Source organism: Lipophrys pholis (assembly GCF_963383615.2).
Source record: "Lipophrys pholis genome assembly, chromosome: 7".
NCBI classification, from domain to species: domain Eukaryota; kingdom Metazoa; phylum Chordata; class Actinopteri; order Blenniiformes; family Blenniidae; genus Lipophrys; species Lipophrys pholis.
In genome coordinates, this window is record NC_137638.1 from 1891903 (window position 1) to 1913715 (window position 21813).

Genomic DNA, 21813 nt, shown 5'->3' on the forward strand with positions numbered 1-21813 from the left:
TCCACCTGGAAACGCTGGACCGAAGGAAGAACCGGAGCGGTGCCAGATACCCAGTTCTCCAGGGACAATAAAGACTTCACATTACGGTTGAAAGTTTTGGCATTCTTTATTATATTTATATACAAAGAAAACAACCCTGCTTTTAAAAAACAAAAACAAATCAGTAGACAAATTCAGCTTTATTGACAAGAACAGTAGTGCTGATACAAGGCAGGAGCTAGGGGGAAGCTCGGAACGGTGCATAACTCGGATCCTAAGAGTCTGGAGAATCCCGTTAGTCTGTTCCCTTGAAAGATGGAAGGAATAAAAAGTCTTAGTTTAAAAAATGGAAAAGACTGAAGTCCCCCCCCCCCCCCCCCTCCCCCGATGAGAGCCTAACATGTAGACCGAGTTTGGTTGTTTTTTTTTGTGGATTTTCTTTTTAAACTTACTTCATATACAGTACAAAACATGCATCCCATGTTATTCCACGACTATCAGTCTCACAATGTACACCGATTGCACAAAATCATAGGGTAAAAACCAAATCGTACACAAACCGTATACATCCGCCACTGACGCTACACGCAAAGACATACTTGGCTATTCCTATTTCTCCGACACTGAGAAACAAAAACTCTTTTCAAGCTACCAATAATTTATACATCAAATAGTACTGTCCTCTGTCTACTGGGCCGTCTTCCCAAACAGCCTGAGGTAAAAGCATTAGCACGTGAGACGCAGCTCAATTTCAAAGGCTAAGAACATTTTCCTTTTTTTTAAAAATAAAATGTGATCTAATGCCAGGAAGTCGTCGAAAACTAACAGTCACAAACAGAAGAAATGTTGTTTTTAAATAATAACAAAAAGTCAATGTTGCTCGTTGTCCAGTCAGATTATTATTATTTATTTGTTTGTTGTTGTTGTAAACAGATTCGTCCGCAAACCGCCACCGGTCCCTCCAGTGACGGATTGAGGGCCCGTTTCCACGGCAACCAGTTCAAGTGAAAACGCAACGCGTTGGTAGTTTCTCTTTCCATGACGACGGAGCTCGGAGACACTCCGTTTACACCGACGACTCACACTTCTTCGTATCGTGTTTCTGGCTCACCACTGCAGTTCGGATTGTGTTACTATGACAACATCACCCGTGCTAAATGTCCCGGCTGCAATACGAGTCGGACGGATCCTCGGATATATATATATATATATATATATATATATACGCCCTGGTCAAAAACCTGCACCTCCACGAGATGCATCAGTGATGGGTCGACTCCTCTCGTGCGCTCCTTCACAGATTGCGCCCTGGGCGACTGCCCAAATCGCTCAGAGCAAAATCCACCGCCGTTTATACCAAATTCTCCCGATTCGCCACGCTCCCGACAGATTAGTGAGAGAAAGTGACGATACGCAATGGCGTAATATTGGTGACGTAGCGACTCACGATGGTCCGCCGCCGTTTCATATTAATTGAAATGCATGGTAAGAGGTCGTGACCATTAGTGACGGCGCGTAACGCCTCGGCCCTGAATCACATCATTTCTGTCGAACCCGTGGTCAGGAATTGAGATCCGTGCATGTCGTGACTGGTTGTTAACTTTAAATGTTAAAGTTTTCTGAAACGATTCGTTTTCACTTGAAACGCTGGGGGGTGTAAACGGGGCCCCGGCCGCCAGGTAGTGCAACACAACTCCCAACAATGACAACAATGACAGGAACAAAAGGCAAAAAACCCCAACAAAGGCGCCACAGGGCGAACAGAAAACACCGCTCAGTGTTCCCTCTTCAGCTTGCGGACCACGTCCACCTCGTCCAGCCCGGTGGCCGACATCGACTGCTGCAGTTCCCTGAGCTGCGAGTGTGTGCGCGGCGGCTGCTTCTTCAGCTTCTGCAGGTGAACGTCAATGGGGTCCAGCTCGGGCTCGGAGGCGGGCACGGGCAGGTAGCCGCCGTCCCTCGGCAGGCACATGCAGCAGCCGGCGCCCGCCAGGTCCAGCTCGCTGTACTGGAACTCCGCCTTCTTCAGCTTGAAGTCCACCATGTCGGCCGACTCGCTCATGTCCACCAGCAGGTTCCAGAAGACGCAGCTCAGGATGATGCCGAGCAGCTGCAGGGGGCGACAAACGTACAGGAAGTGTTTTATCAATAAATACCTGCCGCTGGACGTGGCGTCACGTTTCCCTCACAACGAATCAGGAAACAGGGCCTCTCTCATCCGCTTAACATGGGACAGTTTTTAGCGGTTTGTTGGGATTTATTCGGAAACGGTTCAACATCAACGTCCCAAAATCTAATGGATTGGTCCTTGGGTGATGACAAATCATCCCTGAAGATTTCATGCAATTCGGGTCAGTAATCTTTGTGAAAAGTTGGTGAAATACATACATAAATACATATAAAGCAATAAATAAACAGAGACGGATGAAAACAAAAAACCTTCTCGGCACTCCTACAGTCACTCCCACAGTCACTCCCACAGTCACTCCCACAGTCACTCCTACGCCTCATTGGTGCAGGAAAACAAACAGATGTGTATTAATGGGCGCAGACGTCCCTTGCCATTATACGTCCAGGCATCCAAAGTGTTGGAAAGTGGCTTTCAATCCACTAATCAAAGTACTGAGAAACCTTTGACATTAATCTATGAAGCTGAAACATTAACCAGCAGATTGGTGTAATTTCGCGATTGTAAAAAATGGTGAATGACTTTGGCAGCAGCAGTGAGAGAAACCCTGAGATGTGCCAGGCTGCTGTAAACAGCACAGGTTTCTGCGGCGGTGGATCGCCGTGCAGATCCAAACATTTCCTGTTTAGAGACGACTTGGCTCGGGATTACTTGTCGCTGTGAGACGGGAGGCTCAGCGTTTACCTGCCAGGCGTCTCTGATGTGGTAAAAGCTCCTGTTTGGATTCGGGGGCGAACAGCTGCTCTGCTTTTGTAATTATGGCTTTTTGTAAAAAAAGCTTTTTTGTTTTGACTGAACCGTCTCTTTATTACTGTAACAGGCCTCAGATGAAGCCCTCGGGACCACGGCTCTCTTCTTACATGCATTTAGATGTCACTAAATAACATCATCAACCTCAACCTGAGGGTGGAGAGACGTGAGCTGGAGGCAGAGCAAGCTGGAGTCGACATCCCAGGAGTCAAACCGACGCGTACCCAGGAGACTCAAAACTCATTTATACTCCATGTTTGATACGTAGACACACAAACTTTCAGTCTGTTCTTGACCTTCACTTCGGGGGACTAAACTAAGACACAGGAGTTCCTCTCATCGAGGTAACTTCAAGGATTAACTCTGGCCTCTACGTACTACGACGCTCGCTCACTTCTTCCCGGAATAAATCACCGTGGTAACCGACTCTGAATGTCGAACCTGAGTGTAAAGCTCCGCCTCCTGACCAATCAGATCTCTTGGAAAATGACCCGCCCATTCTTAAACGATGTTTTTGTTGGTGACTTGTTCCAAGTTTGCTGGATGATTTGGAATAATGAGGGTAATAATAATAATAATAGTCACGCTGACAGAACTGCAAAAACATGAATGTACGAAAAGCACATCTACTGGGTTGAACTAGTGAGTTGATAACCTGCTTGGTAGTAACGCTGATCAGGATCACACGTGTCTGGATCAGTCAACCCAGGAAACAGAGAGATCCAGGATATGTTGATCAGGGTCACCTGAAAGCTTCAGTATACAAACCAGAGGAGCAATACCACCAGTAACCATCGGGGGCGCAGCGTTGAGATTAGAAGCTAATAAAGTGAAAATCGGACTTCTTTCTTCCTCTTCCCTTGTTCTTGGTACTTTGATCCAGTGTCTTCAGTGCATCGGTCGGTTGGACTATTTGAAGAGCACATTTCTGTTGTCACGCGTGAGAAGAGTCCGAGGCTCCGTGCACACGACAACGTTTTCAAGTGAAAGGGGAAAACTTTCGCTTCGCTTTGGGACTCCTAAACCTTAACAATGGGAGAACACGGACATGGAGAGACATGGAGAGACCACCAAGTTGGATCGTTAATACGGTGACTGTCAAAATAAAACAACAGAGGTGGAGGTGGAGGCTGACGAGTGACGTTCACACACCGTCCGGACCACTGGTCAGTTGCTTCAAGCGTCGCTGGACAAGACGGAGCCCGAACAAGGTCACGTGACCTTCCCCTCACATGTGCAGCTGTTTAGGAAAGTACTTACTGTGATACTCCTCTCCGGAGGGGCCAAGGCAAATTCAAATGTATCCAGAGGATTATTTGTGGGCGGATTTGGTACCTTGTTGGAACATTAAATCTTCTGCTTGTGGCAGAGGAAGAAGGAAATGATGTGCCAGTGTGAACATTGGAATCAGAAACTCTCGAGCTGGAGGGCAGGAGGGTTCGGTTTCGGCCAGTTGGAGCCTTGAGTTTTCCATTACCTGTGGCAGCCCGATGGCGCAGCAGAGCGCCACGGTGATTCCGATGTTGTCGCTCATCCAGAGGTTGACGGCGTGGATGCAGCCTCGCACGTGGATCAGCTCGTGCAGGGTTTCACGCTGACCGGAGAGGAGAAACAAGAGCAGAAGTTCAGGCTAAAAATCAAACTGTGCAGGAGCAGTCCAGGGCTGCTTGTTGTCGTCACACAGCCTCAACACTACGACCGCCTGCCTGCCGTCGGGTACTTCCTGTTTTCTCCACTAGACCTCCGTCGGTGTGCCAAGACGTCTGGCACAGAGACATTACCTGCAGCTCCTTTTAAGGGCAGACCTCCTGGACTTAAAAGGAGGTGTTTCTAATCACCTCCTTCCTGATTGATTCGGAGCTCTGCAGACGGGCGATGCCCGACGTGAGCTGCAGTTCTGGAGGCACGAGTCCGACTCCACATTCAGCCCACGTCAACATGAACTCCGAGGAGGAGCATTCAGAGCAGTCACGTCTCACACAGTGAAACTGAAGTCACATATAAAATGTTTCCCTATTCATTAAAGTTTCACCACCCTGGAGGATTTTCTCGTTAAACTGCTGCAGGTTTCGTCTGCTGGACGACCTCGTCTGCCAGCCTCCCTTCTTTCTCTCCGGGATCGCCGACAGTCGAACTGGAAGCTCTTGATCTGAATCCATCAAGTCTGTAGCGACGCCACCAGCTGCCTTCTGACGACAAATCGTTTGCCTGCTTTCCTCAGCGTTGGTCTTTTCCTTTCCACTCCAAAAAACAGCAGAAAGTCTGCTTCTGCAGGGTTCTTACTCTTAAGGGTGAGTTTTTTCTTTTCTTCCCACCATCATGTGGGATTGTTGGATTGTTCCTCTGGAGCAGTGTCTTCAGATGAAACTGTTGTTATTAAATAAAACTTAAGTTGGCAGATCCAAAGGCAAAAACTATTGAGAACGAACACAACAGTAAATCTCTTCAAATCTCTGAGTAACTTTCACCTAAATAATAACTTCACCTAAATAATAAGCTTTGTGTTCTGGATCTATTTCGTGGTGCATTAGGTTAAGCTGCTGTAGGACGGGCATCCAGCAAGAATATTAATTAAAAAAAAAAAACAACCCACATCTGTATTGAATGTTACATTGACTTGCTGAGGAAACCCAGGAGAAAAAGAAAAGCAAAATCGACACGTAATCTGATATTTTCACATCACTGAACGATGTTATATCTGATGCATTTTCATCAAATTGTCAAAACACCCCCCCCCCCTCCCCTCCCCCCCTTTCCTCTGAGCAGAAGCTGCACCCTGCTGAGATCTACGATTACAAAACAATAAGTCACCGCTGGGAAGCAAAAGTACCCAGACGTGATAAAGTAAAGTGTTGTTTTGGTGCGACTGCTGCTCTCACCTGTTTATCCAGAGTCTGATAACCACACAGGGTGTTGATGACTTCGCCCACCTGTGCAAAAACAAATAAAAACAACACAGTTTAGAGAGTTGGACATGATTCTAGCTTTAGAGAGCGGAGGCTGGTAATGGACCTGCAGCAGTGACGGGTGGGGAATGAGAACGGAGGACTCCGAGCCAACGCTCCAGACTTTCTAATCCACTGTGCCATCTCTGCTCCGAGTGTGTGTGAGTGTGTGTCTGGAGAAAGGAGAGTACTGAACCATAGTCATTATTTTAATTTTCTTTACCAGCACAGTTCCACAGCTTCCAGAGACGATATCGGCACTGTGAGCCTCAGGATAGGACTGATGGGGGGCATGTGGGGGGATGGAGGCGGCCACGAGGGACCACCACTTCATTAAAGGAGAGAAACCTCCCCAAGGCCAGATTCCTGAACGCCCCGGCGTGTTTCCCCTCAGCGGCGGTTTCCTCTCACACGATCCATTACAGCTCTGTCGCATCGTTAACGAGTGTCGTTTGCTTTGAGGAAGCGCCACACGTTGGTGAGCCGCTCCTGGACGTGAGCGGCTACGAGATGATGGGCGACGTCGCTGAAACGCTCCCCGCGTCCCAGAGCATCAGCACTTACTGATCTACCTGGCTGAAGTCGGGAGACTGAAACGTGTGGGAGTGGGAGGTCTGAGCCAAACAGAGATGGAGACGAATTTAATCTCCAGGAGGTTCTGTCTGGCGCGGCGGCAGACTGAAGCCTTTCCAAGGAGCCAACAGGGACACTGTGATCTGAAAACTAAACCGAGTTCCACTGTACCAACCTCACATTCTCTATCTGACTCTGTTGCCTTGTTGACATGAGGCAATGGCGAGATGAATCGGTCTCCTGTCCATTACAGGGCTTCCCTCCTTCCCCATAACCTGCTCCGGGGTTCTGCTGGGTGTCGAAGCCTCGGGATTCCTGCCATTTTCCAAACAAACGTCTTCTTCACCACCGGTCAGTCGAGGCTCCTGAGACCCCGTTCACACAACATTTCAGTTGAAAACGCATCGATTTTGAAACAGCAGCGTTTCAACAGAGTGTTTTCAAAAAGTTGTGTTTTCCATGGAAATGGAGCCAGAACATTTTCTAAAAGTTGCGTTTTTCTTCGTTTCGGAGTCGGGGCGTTTTCAAAAAGTTCCATTTTGGCAACCGTTTCCAAAAAGTTGCTCCGAGCGCCGTTGTGGTGTAAAGCCGACGCCCAAAACACAAACTAAAGTTTTCTCTTTCCTCTTGAAAACGTAGGTTACTCGTCAATATGCTTTTCGGTGTTTCACCGGCCGAGTCCACTTCAGATCGGATCCTGAACGACACCGTCGTGTTGATCTTCCAAATACCTGCTTTTATTGACCAGGTCGGGTGCGAATTAAGAGTTTGTCGTGTTTTCCAAATGACTTTGCACCAAGGTGTGAGGCACAGACTGAAATGTCTCGGCTCACGTTCTGCTTTTCCAGATTCTGGACGCCATGGTGTGTTTCTATTTTTTTAAATAAATGCCTTCCCCGGTGATATTATCCCCGACTCAATTTGATGCGGTGGCGATTTGCCACATGATCCTCTCTGGTTTGTACCATTTTTGCATTTCGCCTGGGGGTGATTTTCCAAAATGTGGATCGATGTTAAAGTGAAACGGCGTCAAGGTGGTCGGGCTCCAAGAGCGGGTCGTCCAGAGGACATCAGCTGGTTATACAACATATCAAAACGCCACGGTATTGACCACACAGACTGTGTGAGTGACCTAAATCAGCTAAACTCGCCTCGATAGCCCAAATATGCACATTCATGCTGCTCTGAATTCTGGGTATTTCATTTATGAGAAATGAGGGATTCCAACATGCGACTTACGTCGTCACACGACATCAACACAGATATTTGCCTTTTATTCTACAACCTACATATTCATGTAGACGTCCCACTCTGGACAAGCTCTTTCTGAAACCAACTTTGAAAAAAGAAGAATACAGAAGCATTCTTGTGCGCTCACCTTGCGGCGGACACAACAGGTATACGGAACCCCGCAGGCCAGTGGTCCGGTCCCATTGCAGAAATGATACTGGTTGACTCCCCAGTCCTTGTACTCGTCTCCTCCGCAACAAGAAAACTGCAAACCAAAGAGAAAGGTGAAGGAAATCATTAGAAACCAAACGCAGCGGGAAGGATTGCAGTGAACTCCTCCACATCCACAGCCAGAGTGAAGCTCACGCTGCCTCCCACCTGCCAACAAACCCGAGCCCCGCTGACAAGCGAGCCGTCGGTACGGCCCACTCCCGCAATAACCTCAAGACACTGCGGTCTGTGTGGACACTTCAGCTAAAGGCCATCGTTCCTCAAACTCAATCAAGGTTCCAACACGTTCGGGACTCTGAGAGACAATGAAGAACATTTCTGTCTCCGAGGGCCTGACCTCAGCGGCTGGCCGTTCCACCCGGCAGCGAGCTGGCTCTGGAGATAAGACCGGGTTTGTCTCAGGCAGTGAGGAAGAGGAAAAAAAAAAAAAAAAAAAAGTTTCTTTTCTAGTGATGAAAGAAGAAAACTTTAATTCCTCGGTGGAGCCAAACTGAAAATGAACAGTAGATGCATAAACATATACTATTTAAAGTTTATTATTCTTGCTTGCTGAACTCGCTTGAAATCCCAGTCATTGTAGTTTATTGGTGTCAGAATCTCGAGCCACACTGATTTACATAGAACCCTGCACAGAATGTGTGGACCCTGTGGACGACTGTGGCGCCGCCGGAAGAGACGATGATTCTCTAATCTCAGAGGAAGAATCCATTCATCGCCAATTTGCGGTTCCAGTGACAATGGAAAAAATGTCAATAACTTCCTACAGTCACAATAATAACAATCCAACCTCACTCATGGCCGTGTAAAGGTGCGTTTACACGTGAGCACCAGGAGTCACAAACATCATTGTAGGGACGTATTTCACCAGACCTGCCTAGTCAGCATCGATATGAGCTAACGGCTAACATGCTCGCGATGTTACTTCGGTCCTGGAAACAATTATGGCGTTGGCGACATTGTGCTCTCTACCGAGTGTAGCTCTAGTTTAATAGCCTGAAAGAAGATGAATGTGTGATGTGACTGATCACTCCATTTCCAAAACAAAGTGAAAACGCATCGATTTTGCATTTTTTGTTTTAGAAAAGTTTTGCGTTTAGACGACAACGTCTTGAAAACAACGTCCACTTAGATGGAAACGGCGGGAAACACTGAAAAAAGATGTAGTTTGCACGTTGGGCCACTAGAGGCTGCTGTTGGTTGTTTTTCTGATGAAGCCACACAAGCAGCAGAGAACAATGAGCTCTGAACATCAACACTGGGAGAACGTTCTAGTGGACAGAAGAAGTCCGGTTGTTATTACGGGAGACGAGCAGCGTTTAACAAAAAGTTGCATTTTCCCCCGTTTCCATGGAGACGGAACATTTTCAAAATCTTTCGACAAACACAACATGTCTTGTTGCTGATCTGAAACATTAGTGTTTAAGTGTAAATGTTGTCATGGCGACTGTATTATATCGTATTATGAAAGAATAAAACGATATGTACAGATAAGAAAGATTCAAGACAAAACTAATGTAATCTGTTCAACTGTATTACAATCAGGACTGAAGATTATTTATTAAAATGGTTCTACCTTACAGGTCAAGGTTTTATTACTTATTATCGTAAACGTTTGTATTTTCAACATGAAACGTCGCACTACCTTTTGTTGCACGTAGTCCAGGATGTTTTTGAAATCCAGGTCGTCGTAGTAGTGTTTGATTCCTTCTCGTATGCTGCTCTGAAACAAGGAGGCCGTCTACGAAGCGGGGAGAGAGGAGAAGCAGTCACTGTTAGGAGCTGAGACGAAGACGCCGAGACGAAGACGCCGAGACGAAGACGCCGAGACAAAGACGCCGCCACTGGGCGGATGGCAGCGTCAGACAGACGTGGGACGGGGTTTACCTTCTTCTCAAAGATGAGGGCGGTGGTGAGGGCGATGGCCTGGAGGAGCAGCAGAACGCACAGAACGCAGAGGAACTGCAGAACAAACAGCAGAACCACACGTCAATCCCACCGTCTTCAATCGGCGATAATAAAACAACATTTGAAGATTTCAACGTTTTTTTAACGGAGGTTCAAAGTGAGTATCCACGAGCAGAGGGAGGGGTTACTTCCCTGCATGATGTCATGAAGGGAGAAAATAAAAAAATGACAGTTGGAGGAGTGCAGCCGCCTCCCTGAGCGTTTCCATGGGAACCGACTGCAAGTTAATTAATATGATTACTGGACGTGGGCACGTCGGTGTGCTCTCAGAAAGCCAAAGATCATTTAAAAGGACGAGTCTCCTGCAGAAAAGTCAGCAGCTGATCACCTCAATGTCACTTTAACTCCTCGAAGTGGAACCTTTTATTTCCATGGTCTCCGGTTTAGAAACATTTCACGGTTCGTCCACGACCTCCAGGTCAGCGACTGAATGTTGCATGAAAAGTATAATATATTAACTTGAGATGGAGAGAGGATGAGTCAGAGCCTGAATCACATTGTAAGCCTCCTACTTCTCTCGTGTGTCGGCTCAAGGACCAACCTTCTGCTGAATGTCAAACATATTAATGTTTTTTATTATTAAAAGACGTTATTGTTATTCAATGGCTCCATAGGCAATAGAAATATAACTCCCATTGAACTGCTTAGATGCTTTTTTATTAACTTATTGTTTTGCAATAAATCTCAATTTAAAGTTCCATTTGAGCTCATTCACATGTACTTAAGGTTTAAAAAAGGTTAAATAAAATACATTTTAATAAACCATCTGATTCAGGTCTAAAAGTGTGTATCTGACGGCTCACGTCACAACAAGTTAAAACGTTTTTCTTTCAAAAAAGTCTCACGTTTACACGCCAGCGTTTTGGAAACGACGTCTGTTTCAGACAGAAATGGCAGAAAGACTGAAGATGTAGTTTTCATGTTGGGCCACTAGTTGGTGCTGTTCTGTTTTTGTTATGACACGAGACGCACACACACACACACACACACACACCATGTGCAGCAGGGTCTTGTTGTCCCTCAGGGAGCCCACCATCCCCACCACCGACACGGTGAACATCACCAGGCCCAGCAGGATGAGCACCACAGCAGGAGCCAGGAAAAGGCCCTCCAGGGTCCGGTTCTTCTGCCGCTCCACCTCGGCGTACACGCCCACACAAAGAACGCAGAGACCCATCAGCTGGAGGGAAGACAGGAGGAGAGAGAGAGAGAGATGGGGGGGGGGAATCCATCAATCAGCTAATAATACATGACATTAAGGTGATTATAACATATTGATGAAGTGAAGAATCAGTTGCAAGACGCTGTTACTGCACTTAAAAAACACCAAAACAAAAACATAAGAATATTAACTGGGTGCTAAAACGGCTACTCGGATTTTAATTTGAAATGAGACCATTCTATTTAAAAATGTATCCCGTAACAGAGTAATCAGATAATTGTAACATGCATGGAGTCCCTGAGCGAGACCCTCGGCCTCCACCAGCAGCGCTGACCGGTGTGGCGGGAACCGACCGGTCATTTGGTCAAAAGGTATCACCAAGGGAATTAATGCAGTTAAAAAAAACACACAATAAAAAAAAACACAATTGGATTGGAAAACATTAATTTACAAGTCCCAGTCGATTATCAGACGTTCGTGAACGTTATAAAACCGATGCTTGGACACGCAACTTCTGCTACATGGAGACCAGTAAATACCATCTGGAACCACTAGATGTCACTGCTTGACAACAGAACGCCGTTTACAGTGAAATGCGACCCAAACTGCAGAATTTCACCCACAAATGACAAATGAGAAGAAAATATGAAGTTGAGACACTTTTTGGAGAGCGGTGGGGAAAAAACATGGAGCGATACAACCAGCAGATGGCGGTAATGCAACGGTCACGGATGCAAACCGCTGATAAACCAAGAAGAAATATTGCGACGTGTAGTTATAAAATGTGATTTTTTTTAAAAAAATGCATTTTACAAAGATTGAATTCAATCATGTAATATGAAGAAATGGAGAATCCAGATCTGGAGAGATCCAGTGAACAAACCGGATCTTGCTTTGGCTACCAAGGTTGGATTGTTATGGTGACTGTCAAAATAAAACTACTACGTTGGATTGTTATTACGGAGACTGTCAAAATAAAACTACCAAGTTGGATTGTTATTACGGTGACTGTCAAAATAAAACTACTAAGTTGGATTGTTATTACGGTGACCCTCAAAATAAAACTACGAAGTTGGATTGTTATTACGGTGACTGTCAAAATAAAACCACCAAGTTGGATTGTTATTACGGTGACTGTCAAAATAAAACCACCGAGACCCAGGAGAATATGGACTGGGAGTCATGACACCACGGAGGAAACTTTGTTCCGATTGGCTCTACTGAGCATGTGCAGAAGAACGGTTAACTACGGTCGTGGCTTTAGATAATCCCACTTTTCCCAGAGTCATTTCCTGGAAAGACAAGCCCGTCTTATATTTGGCCGCTGGCTTCTTTCCAACATCCATTGTCGTCGTTGTACGACCAACTTCAAAATATCTTCACTGCACATGCTGTCAAATCCGTCAAAGAGGTTGAATCCTTTCAAACGCGAAGGAAAAACAGGCAGCAGTTGCTTCACCGCTATTGATTTCCAATTGGACCACCGAGGCAATCTGCCTTAAGAGTGGACTCCGTCTTCTTCACGTCCACTCGCTGCCTATGAGCCTCCATGAAGCGCCGCCATTTGGCTCGGCTCCCACAGTCCATGTCAGCATTAACCTCCACGGCGACGGGGATGAAGATAAGAGCCACAGACTTTACCGAAAGTGATCCCATATCAGCGTCAATTTATTTAAAAGAAATTCAATCAGGATGGCTTCAGATAGCAGAGTCCAGAGCGGCTAAACGCTCACAGCTCTGGCTTGTTATTCATGTACCATCACACAAAGTGTAATCTGTGGATGCAACCTGCTGCAACAAATCATGCTGTAGAGTTTGTCTTCAATTGTTTTGTGGTTGAAAATGACATTAAAGAGTGAATATTCTTGTGAAATATGGCTGAACCATATCGAGGACCGAATGTGCCAAAATTAAATAAATAAATATCCCATTAAATTAATAAAACGTGTCATTAATTGATTAAAATTGGAATTAGATATAGAAATGTGTCAATTACTTAAAATATTAATTGATTTGATATAAAAGACATAATTATTTCATAATTTAATTAATCACTTAATGCCGTATTTATCTATTTATTTAATTTTGGCACATCCAGTACTCCATAGAACTAAATCTATGAAACGAATGATATTGTTTTGACACCTGAAATGGCTTTTTACAAGAATACACCCATTTACAATTACAGTATCCCAGTTATTTATTTCCAAAAAACCTTTCCAGCTGCCTTTCTGCTATAACGTTCAGTCATGAAAACCCTGGTTTGATTTCAAAAGGACACACAATAAACCCACTTAACTTCTCCCCACCCACTGTAATACGCTCCCTTGAACTCCATGGAAAGAATCATTAACAATAAACCTGAAGTTAGTAAAGCAGCAGCAGCAATAAACAGAAATTCAGATGATCAACTACTTTCAGCTCCGTCTGTTTGATGCCATGTGCAACTTACAGGAGCATTGGCACATGAACATGGCCAAAAAGTACCAGCTTGTACAAGATTTAACCCAGCGGGTCTCAAAGACAAAACTGTATGTGACTTCAAACGTCCGTCTTCCCTCCAACTGACCGACACGGAGCTGAAGTGAACCAGTGAGTCAATCATGAGAGCAGCAGCACAGCTGATCTGTCACAACACCGCCGTAATACCATAATACAGCAGCATGCACATTACTACATCACTAAAGCAACAATACTGCAGCTACCTGTACATTAGAACTGCAATAATACAGCTACATGCACATTAATGCTACGGCTCAATGCAAATCATTACTACGGTTACCTGCACATCATTACTACAGTACTACAGCTACATGCACATATTACTACAGTACTACAGCTACATGCACATCAATACTACAGTACTACAGCAACATACACATCAATACTACAGCAACATGCACATATTACTACAGTACTACAGCTACATGCACATATTACTACAGTACTATAGCAACATGCACATCAATACTACAGTACTACAGCTACATGCACATCAATACTACAGCAACATGCACATATTACTACAGTACTACAGCAACATGCACATCAATACTACAGCAACATGCACATCAATACTACAGTACTACAGCTACATGCACATCAATACTACAGCAACATGCACATATTACTACAGTACTACAGCAACATGCACATCAATACTACAGCAACATGCACATCAATACTACAGTACAACAGCTACATGCACATCAATACTACAGCTACATGCACATATTACTACAGTACTACAGCTACATGCACATCAATACTACAGCTACATACACATCAATACTACAGCTACATGCACATATTACTACAGTACTACAGCAACATGCACATATTACTACAGTACTAAAGCTACATGCCCATCAGGCTCTGTTCAGATGTATTTTCCCACATCCCAGTTAGTCACTAAAGCACCACAACACAAAAATATAAAGTGTATTAATGAAGCTGCTGAGGGCACTAACCGCCTAGAAATCCTCTAAATACTGAATTACCAGTGTGTATCTACTTAAAAGTGAGTAGAGGTGATCAAATAAAGTTTGCCAACTTAGATCAACTTGATTATTGAGGATAAATCATGGCAAGATGCCTGAGTGAGGTTTGTTTACAACATTATCCTACAAGATATCTTCACCATATTTGTGTTTACATGTGACGAAAAGCTCAGATTAATGTGAGAAAATGCAGGATTACATTTCCATTATTCAATTCGCTGTAAATAAATTGTTTCATAATCAAAACAATAGAAAACAACTGTCACATTGCTCCCGTTTTCTGTCGGCAAACCAAGAACTGGTATAATCATCCCTTTAAAAGGCTCCAACGCCCTGCACCACTGTGCTGCTTGTTAGCCGGCGGTCGAGTATTGTCTCAGCGCTGCACACAATCAACCACGTATCGGTACAATTAGCCTTCACACAATCCCCGTACTGGCGTCATGTTCCATTTTAAAAACATTCGTGACATCTTATGAGGTAGAATATTCATCGTAAGCGAACATTACCCATTCAGCCGCTAGCTAGTGGTCAGGGAATCCCAAGCCAGATCCCTTGATGAAAACATGACATTTAGAATTAAAGTTGTTACATAACAAAAACCACGAAACCATGGGCACATTTAATAACGCTTTCCTTATCAATATGAACTTCCTGTCAATACGGCCAGCGTTTTATGCCGAATGAAGTGATTACTGTACAGTAAATCTCAGATACATCTCGTCTCACGCCCTGACGCTTTTCAGGAGGAAAACCTCACGAGTTTGAGGCCAATCACGTACTAAATTTGAAATTGCAAAAAAAATACAAGTGCTATTGGTTTAAATTTTGTGCCGCATTGTAGAGCACATTGCATAGATTCCTGAAGTTGCTTAAAATATATTTTAACTTAACTTTAGGAGCCTGAAACAAATAATACACCCAAACGCACGCATTTTGAATGAAGTTCTGTAGGATGTGTCACTGATGCTAGTGGGTGGTTCACGTCACACTGTTGCAGCCCAGACGAATTTACTACGAACCCTCGCGTCGATAATATGACTTAAAACTCACCGAGAAAAGCATCGAGTAGACGTTCAAGGTGAACTTAATGAAGTAGTAGAAGTGGTTGGTTTTCCTCATCTCGGAGTAAGACGGCATGGCTGAATGCGATAATCGAGCTAGCTCGCTAGCTTAGCTCGCTCCCCGGCGTTTACTCCGGCTGCGATCAAATCACCACCGATAAAAGTCGAAACACTCGTAAACAAATTAAAAAACATCGAAGGGAGCTGGCCGCGTTTCACACATGAAGGAGCTCTCATATATCACATACTATCGCGGGTTGGCAGCGAAACAAAACCACTTCCGGGCGGCCGGGCAGCGCACGCTTTGTTTTGACTCCATTCTTAAAGGGACAGTGCGCTGAACGTCAGGAGCGCTTTAACGGGATTAACCTGCTGCAGGCTGGAGCGGCTGCGATCTGTGATCACCTCGGAAAGTCGGATTATCCCTCCTCATGCAATTAAAGAAATCAGAACACTTATATAGTCTGACTCATTCCACACAAACTGAAGCTTTTCTCTCTGTTTTTCGATTATTATCGTTGAGAGAATAGAATAACAGTTTTAGAATGTTTGATAGTTTTATGAAATAAGATAAGATATACTTTTCATATCAGAGTGGGAAATGTGGGAAATGTAGAATGTTTTCAATTTTCGAAATGTTCGAGAGTTAAAAAAAAAGTTAAAATTTTAAAATGTTTGATAGTTTTTGAATTTTAGACAAGAAGCCACAGAGTTTCAGAAGAGTCGTATTTGATTAGAAGTTCGCATTATTCAAGTTATCTAAGCATTGCAAATTACAATTAAACTATTTTTTTAATACTCATGAACCCATATAATAACTTTATTGGTGATGTGCTGCTGCCTTTCATTTCAAAACAACCTAATATTTTACATAAAATAATACAATTTCTCATATTCTGATAAGCTGGTTATGTTCTATTAAAAACATGGGTTTATAAGTGTAATAAAAGTAAAGTTAAAGTATAATTATAAACCGCCACGTTCTGTTTTTGTTCACATTTAACTCGTTTCCAACTTTTGAGAAACGTGGCTATTGTTTGCAAAATGTGGACTTCATCTGGTTTATCAGGAATTCAGTTTGGGAGAAACTTTTCCGTTGATGGGGAAACAGTGTGAGTGCTAAATCATAACAACAAGCCCTATGAAGGCAGATTATACTAAAACACAGTAGAGAGTAACACTTGAAACTCATAAGAAAACAACCGAATTCAGCATATTTCTTGAATTATTCATCAAAATGAAAGAAAACCTGATGTGACCAGGGCGTGTAACGGGCTGTACCTGAGTTGAAATGCATTTAAATAAAAGAAAATGTGTTTTTAAAGAGACACATGGGGGGGGGGGGGGGGGGGGTTAAGTTGCTTCCAGTACAGTACGGTCGAGCTTTAGCGTCAGATAATCCCGTGTCTTGCTTCAGGTTGCGTCAGCTGTTGCCACCGCTTGTTAAATATACGGCAGGACGTTGCTCATACTGTCACAAACAGGTTTACACACTCGTAAAGCTGCTCATGTGTCAGATTATCCCGGTGATTATCTCTCCAGATTTCTTCACCTGGTTTCCCCCTCGTCTTTTTTTTTCTTCTTCTAAGTTCCACTCGTATCGTCAGACGTGTTGCATTGTTTCACGTTTCAGGTGATGAAATCAGCCGCTGTCATGTGACCATCATGTGTTTCTGATTTCCATCTTTTAATGTGTTCAGGTGTTTTTTTTCCCCCTCTTGTCTGTGTAGCAGTTTGTAGTTATAATTAAAATAATAAAAGATAAAACAACATAGAATGTGCCGTCCTCCAGAGAAAACGAGTCCAAACTTCAAAATTAAAGTAGTAAAAAGCCAACCCCGTCTGAAAGTTCACATTTAGGGTTCAGGGATGGTTTTATTTCCGTCAGAGTCCCCGGGGATGATCAGCCAGACGAGGAGGCAGTTCACTGGGGCTGAATTGAGTTCCAGTTCAGGAAACTGTCTCATTTGGTGAGTGAAGCCATGTGAGACTCCAGCCAGTCGACGTGTTCACACACATACAGAGTCACACCAACGAGCTGCCAGAGACACTAAGTGTCACTGAAATGTCATTTAAACTTGTAAATATGTAACAGTGAATGCATTTTGTTGTTGTTGTTGTTGTTAAACCCATTCCTTAAGCTCTGTTTTTCAATTCTTTGCACTCTTTTTTTAGCCACTCGTGTTCAAATGGGCGAAATGAGGCTGCACGTTGTCAAAGCTCCAGACAAGCAGCATCGAGATGGTGTTTTTAAAACGTACCAACTTTCATGAATGAGGAGACGAAGCCTGTTGGGCACCAGCCAGTATCACAACGGCTCACCAGTAGTAGGGAGTCTGGTCAACGTCACACTTTTTTCCTTGCCTCTGTGAAGATTCAGACCATCTGGCTGTCCTGGTCGGTCGGCCGCCTTCATCGGAGGATCGCTCGACTCCCCGCGGGGCGTCAGTCTGAAACGCTCCTTTTGTTAGCAGTTGGGAATGAAGTCACAAGTAAAATCACTACTGTGGTCAACGACGATGGAGGCAAAGAAGGAAAAATGACTGCGGGGAGGACGCCGGTACTTGTTGGACTCCAGTGTGAGTGTGCTCGCCACACGACATCGTGCCAGAACGCCACGATAACTTTAGATTGATCACAGCTTCAGAGTTTTACAATGGTTTAAACATTTTAAACATTAAAGTGTTTTCAGAACAGACGGCAAGAAAAACAAGATAAGATACAGATAATGCATACACACAATTAGAAGTATTTAAATGCATTCAGTGAAAAAGTGATTTGTATCTCAGAAAAAAGACAAAAACTAGAAACACTTTTTAACAAACATCTTTACACTTTCATTTTCAATTCATTTCCCTCGTTTTAACTGTGTTTGTTAAACCTTCAGTATTCTAAGTTTCTAGCTCCTCCTTGATTTTCCTCCATTTGAATATTGGATCATAGGAGCTACATTCAGAATCTGCTGTGTCTGTGTGAGCTGGACTGGCTCCGCCCACAATGCCCATCTTGGGAAGAGGAGGAAGTACTTCCTCTGGTGGTGCCATGTGCCAGAGCAGAGCTGCCTAATTGTGGGAGGAGTCAAAGGGAGGGCCTACCTTGATTGGGATTGGCTAAACCCCCGATGACACTATACAGGGTTTGATTTCTGATTGGCTGGTTGGAGCAACACACTTTTTAAAACCTGAAACAAGCCAGGGACAGAGAGGACAGACTGTCTTCACTTCTGGGACGTCAGTCCAGGTATGGGGACGATCAGTACTGCTGGAAAACCTTTAGGAAGTGAATTTTGCATCGTATGAGCCCTTTAACTGTGGGGGTCATAATGTTATGGCTGATCTGTGTATGTTTTCACATATTCATGAGACATTTGAACCGTCGAGGAACAGGCGAACCCATGGCTGCAGCTACACAACGCAATATGGATGCAGGGAGGAAAAGGAGGGAAGTGAAAGGGAATATTTCATTGTTGTGTGTGCAGGAGAGCGAGCAGTGTCCATGGCAGCTTCTCGTCTTCACTAAGACGGCTGAGATGAAGCGACACAGTCCAAAGGGTTGAAAGATTCCTTCTGAAGAAAAGGTCGTGTCCGTGTGCAGCAGGGGCCAGATTGTTTACAGCAGAGACTCATCTATAATTAAATGATCTATCTAAGCTGACACGTTCGGACACAGAGGTCAGTGGCGTGAAGTGAAGAGGAAACATTTACATTTCAACATGTTGCTGTTTTATGGGTGAACATGAATTTTTAATGAGGTCATGATGCATCGGGTGAAGCGTTTACATCAACTGTGGTTTAAGCGTGCTGCGTAAGGGAAACTGCCACGGTGTTTTGGGCGCCTGTTTACACGACAACGGCGCTCGGAGACCCTGAAAACAAAACTCTTTGAAAACACTACAAGGATATTGTGGAAAATGCAACTTGTGTGAAACGCTGCTACGTACTTGGCTTGTGCACCACGGCCGTGGTAACTAGTTCTTCTGCACATGCACGAGTCCACAACCAACAAACAACAACTGCTTCAGACAGACAGCAGGTACTGGAGTGACTTGAAGTTTCCTCACTGAGCACATAACTCCGCCAAGACTTATGATTGAGATGTACATTTTAAACCAGCGCCTCTCGACGCGTCTGGATGTATTTTTTCACAAAGATTGATAACGAAACACGTGGTTTGTGCTGATTGGATGTTGACTTTGCGTGAGATTGTCGCCTCTGAACAATTTAAAGACGCGTCTCAAAGACGTCTGGCGTTTAGGCCCCGTTTACACGACGACGTTTTCAAGTGAAAAAATAAGGACTTCCGTTGCGTTTTGGAGTCACTGAAAAAGCAACTTTTTGAAAACGGCCCCCCAAGGTGGAACTTTTTGACAACGCTCGGGCTCCGTCTCCATGGAAATAGGAAAACACGACTTTTCTGAAACGCTGCTACTGCAAATGTGCACCACGCCCAAAGACAATAACAACAATGGCTGTCTCTGCTTCTTTAAAGAACGAGTACAAGTACTAACCTTTAGCTACTTGCTGATACTGAGTACTTATTAAATGCCATATAGCCTAATATGCGCTGCCCTGGGCGTGCTGTATAGCTCGCCTCTTGCTGCTTAGCATTGTATCAGTCTTTAATACTTTAATCAGGTTTAGCATGTAGCATCGCTGGTATGTGGACCTCAAAAACTCTTTAGCATGTAGCATGTAGCATGTAGCACGGTTAGGAGTTACTCATAGCAACTTAATCACCAGCGACATTTGGACCAGCAGTTAGCCCGACATCGCTCAGTCGTTTAACTGCTCAGCACGTAACTCCGAGCCATGCTACATGCTACATGCTAAACATGGTTAAAGTCTGACTGATACTCTTATTACAATTGCACTCAGGGAGCGCGTAGTAGCATAGCGCTGTGCAGAGATAGACGCTACGCTCTGCGCTAAGCTATGCTACTGGAGACTGTGAGGCTGCTGGTGGCTGGTGGCAAAGCCGTCGCAGGTCGTATGGAGTATGAATTAGGTTTAAAGGTATTTGATAAGTACTTGTATCGGTACTCGGTATCACCAAGTCGTGACATCGGCGCGTCCCGAGATAATATCCGACCTTATGGTTCCACAAACAGAACCTGTGGCTGTGAACGTTCCTCTGCTCTCCCCCGCAGACTCACCGCGACGTGAGTTAAGGCTCGTTCAGCTTTCTGAGGGTTTCTAGTGCCATCCAGGCTCTGGCGTCTCGCCCTGAAGTCGCTCGCCCTTCTAATGACTCTATTCATCCTCTCACACGGCTCGGATACATAAAGCTCCACGCTGCAGAGCAACACGGAGTCTCCTGAGGAACATATCCAGGATTCCCTGCTCTCTCTCTCTCTCACCCCCCCCCCCCCCCCCCCCCCCCCCTCTCTCTCTCTCCCTCTCTATACACAAATACAAGCAGCAGATAATGGGCACATCCGTCTCCATGTCGATAAACGCTGCATTCTGAGTGGAAAACATCGGCAATATGGGACGATCAGTTGAGCTTTTTATCAACTATGCTTTTCTGTCTCCGGAGTCCGGTTATCACAGAGAGCTGGTTATATTCCATTGGACCGGAGAGGGTTGTAACTGTGGAGCAGCCCTCTGCAGCTGAGTGTGTGTGTGTGTGTGTGTGTGTGTGTGTGTGTGTGTGTGTGTGTGTGTGTGTGTGTGTGTGTGTGTGTGTGTGTGCGTGTGTGAAGCTACTAATCACCAGGAAGCCACCCAGCGACACCACAAGAGGGGGCAGTATGGAGACGGACACCACAAGAGGGGGCAGTATGGAGACGGACACCACAAGAGGGGGCAGTATGGAGACGGACACCACAAGAGGGGGCAGTATGGAGACGGACACCACAAGAGGGGGCAGTATGCAGAGCAGGACGGAGGCTGTCAGTGTGGAACATTGAACAGAACATAGAAACACACAGAACAGAAGGAATGTTGGAGGACAGATCTGATCCATTCATATAAATATGCTGTCAGATTCTAACAAGAGAGATTAATGTGCGCGCGCGCGCACACACACGCTCCAGTGATCAAACCCCAAATAAGTCTGAGGATTCAAGTGTTCTAATAATATTTGTATTTCTGTTCAGATCAGCAGGTTTTGTTGACTCTCTGTTCAACATATCTTTATAAAGGGAGATGTACTTGGTTAATCCCAGTTTGGAAAATTGTTCAGACAATAATTACTTAAAGCCTAAAATAAATCTTCGTGAAGACTA

The 21813-nt window shown here is 44.7% G+C and overlaps 1 protein-coding gene across 1 annotated transcript; it reads right to left on the minus strand.

Moving 5' to 3' along the window:
• Window positions 1-1213: 1213 nt before the first annotated feature.
• LOC308112497 (tetraspanin-15) lies at window positions 1214-15819 on the minus strand. The gene is made up of 8 exons (XM_080468057.1): window positions 15577-15819; window positions 10856-11041; window positions 9781-9855; window positions 9539-9634; window positions 7814-7930; window positions 5797-5847; window positions 4395-4511; window positions 1214-2089 (listed from the first exon to the last, which is right to left on the minus strand). Exons 1-8 carry the CDS (start codon window positions 15661-15663, stop codon window positions 1754-1756), a joined length of 1065 nt encoding a protein of 354 aa, XP_080324183.1. The 5' UTR covers window positions 15664-15819; the 3' UTR covers window positions 1214-1753.
• Window positions 15820-21813: the final 5994 nt, after the last annotated feature.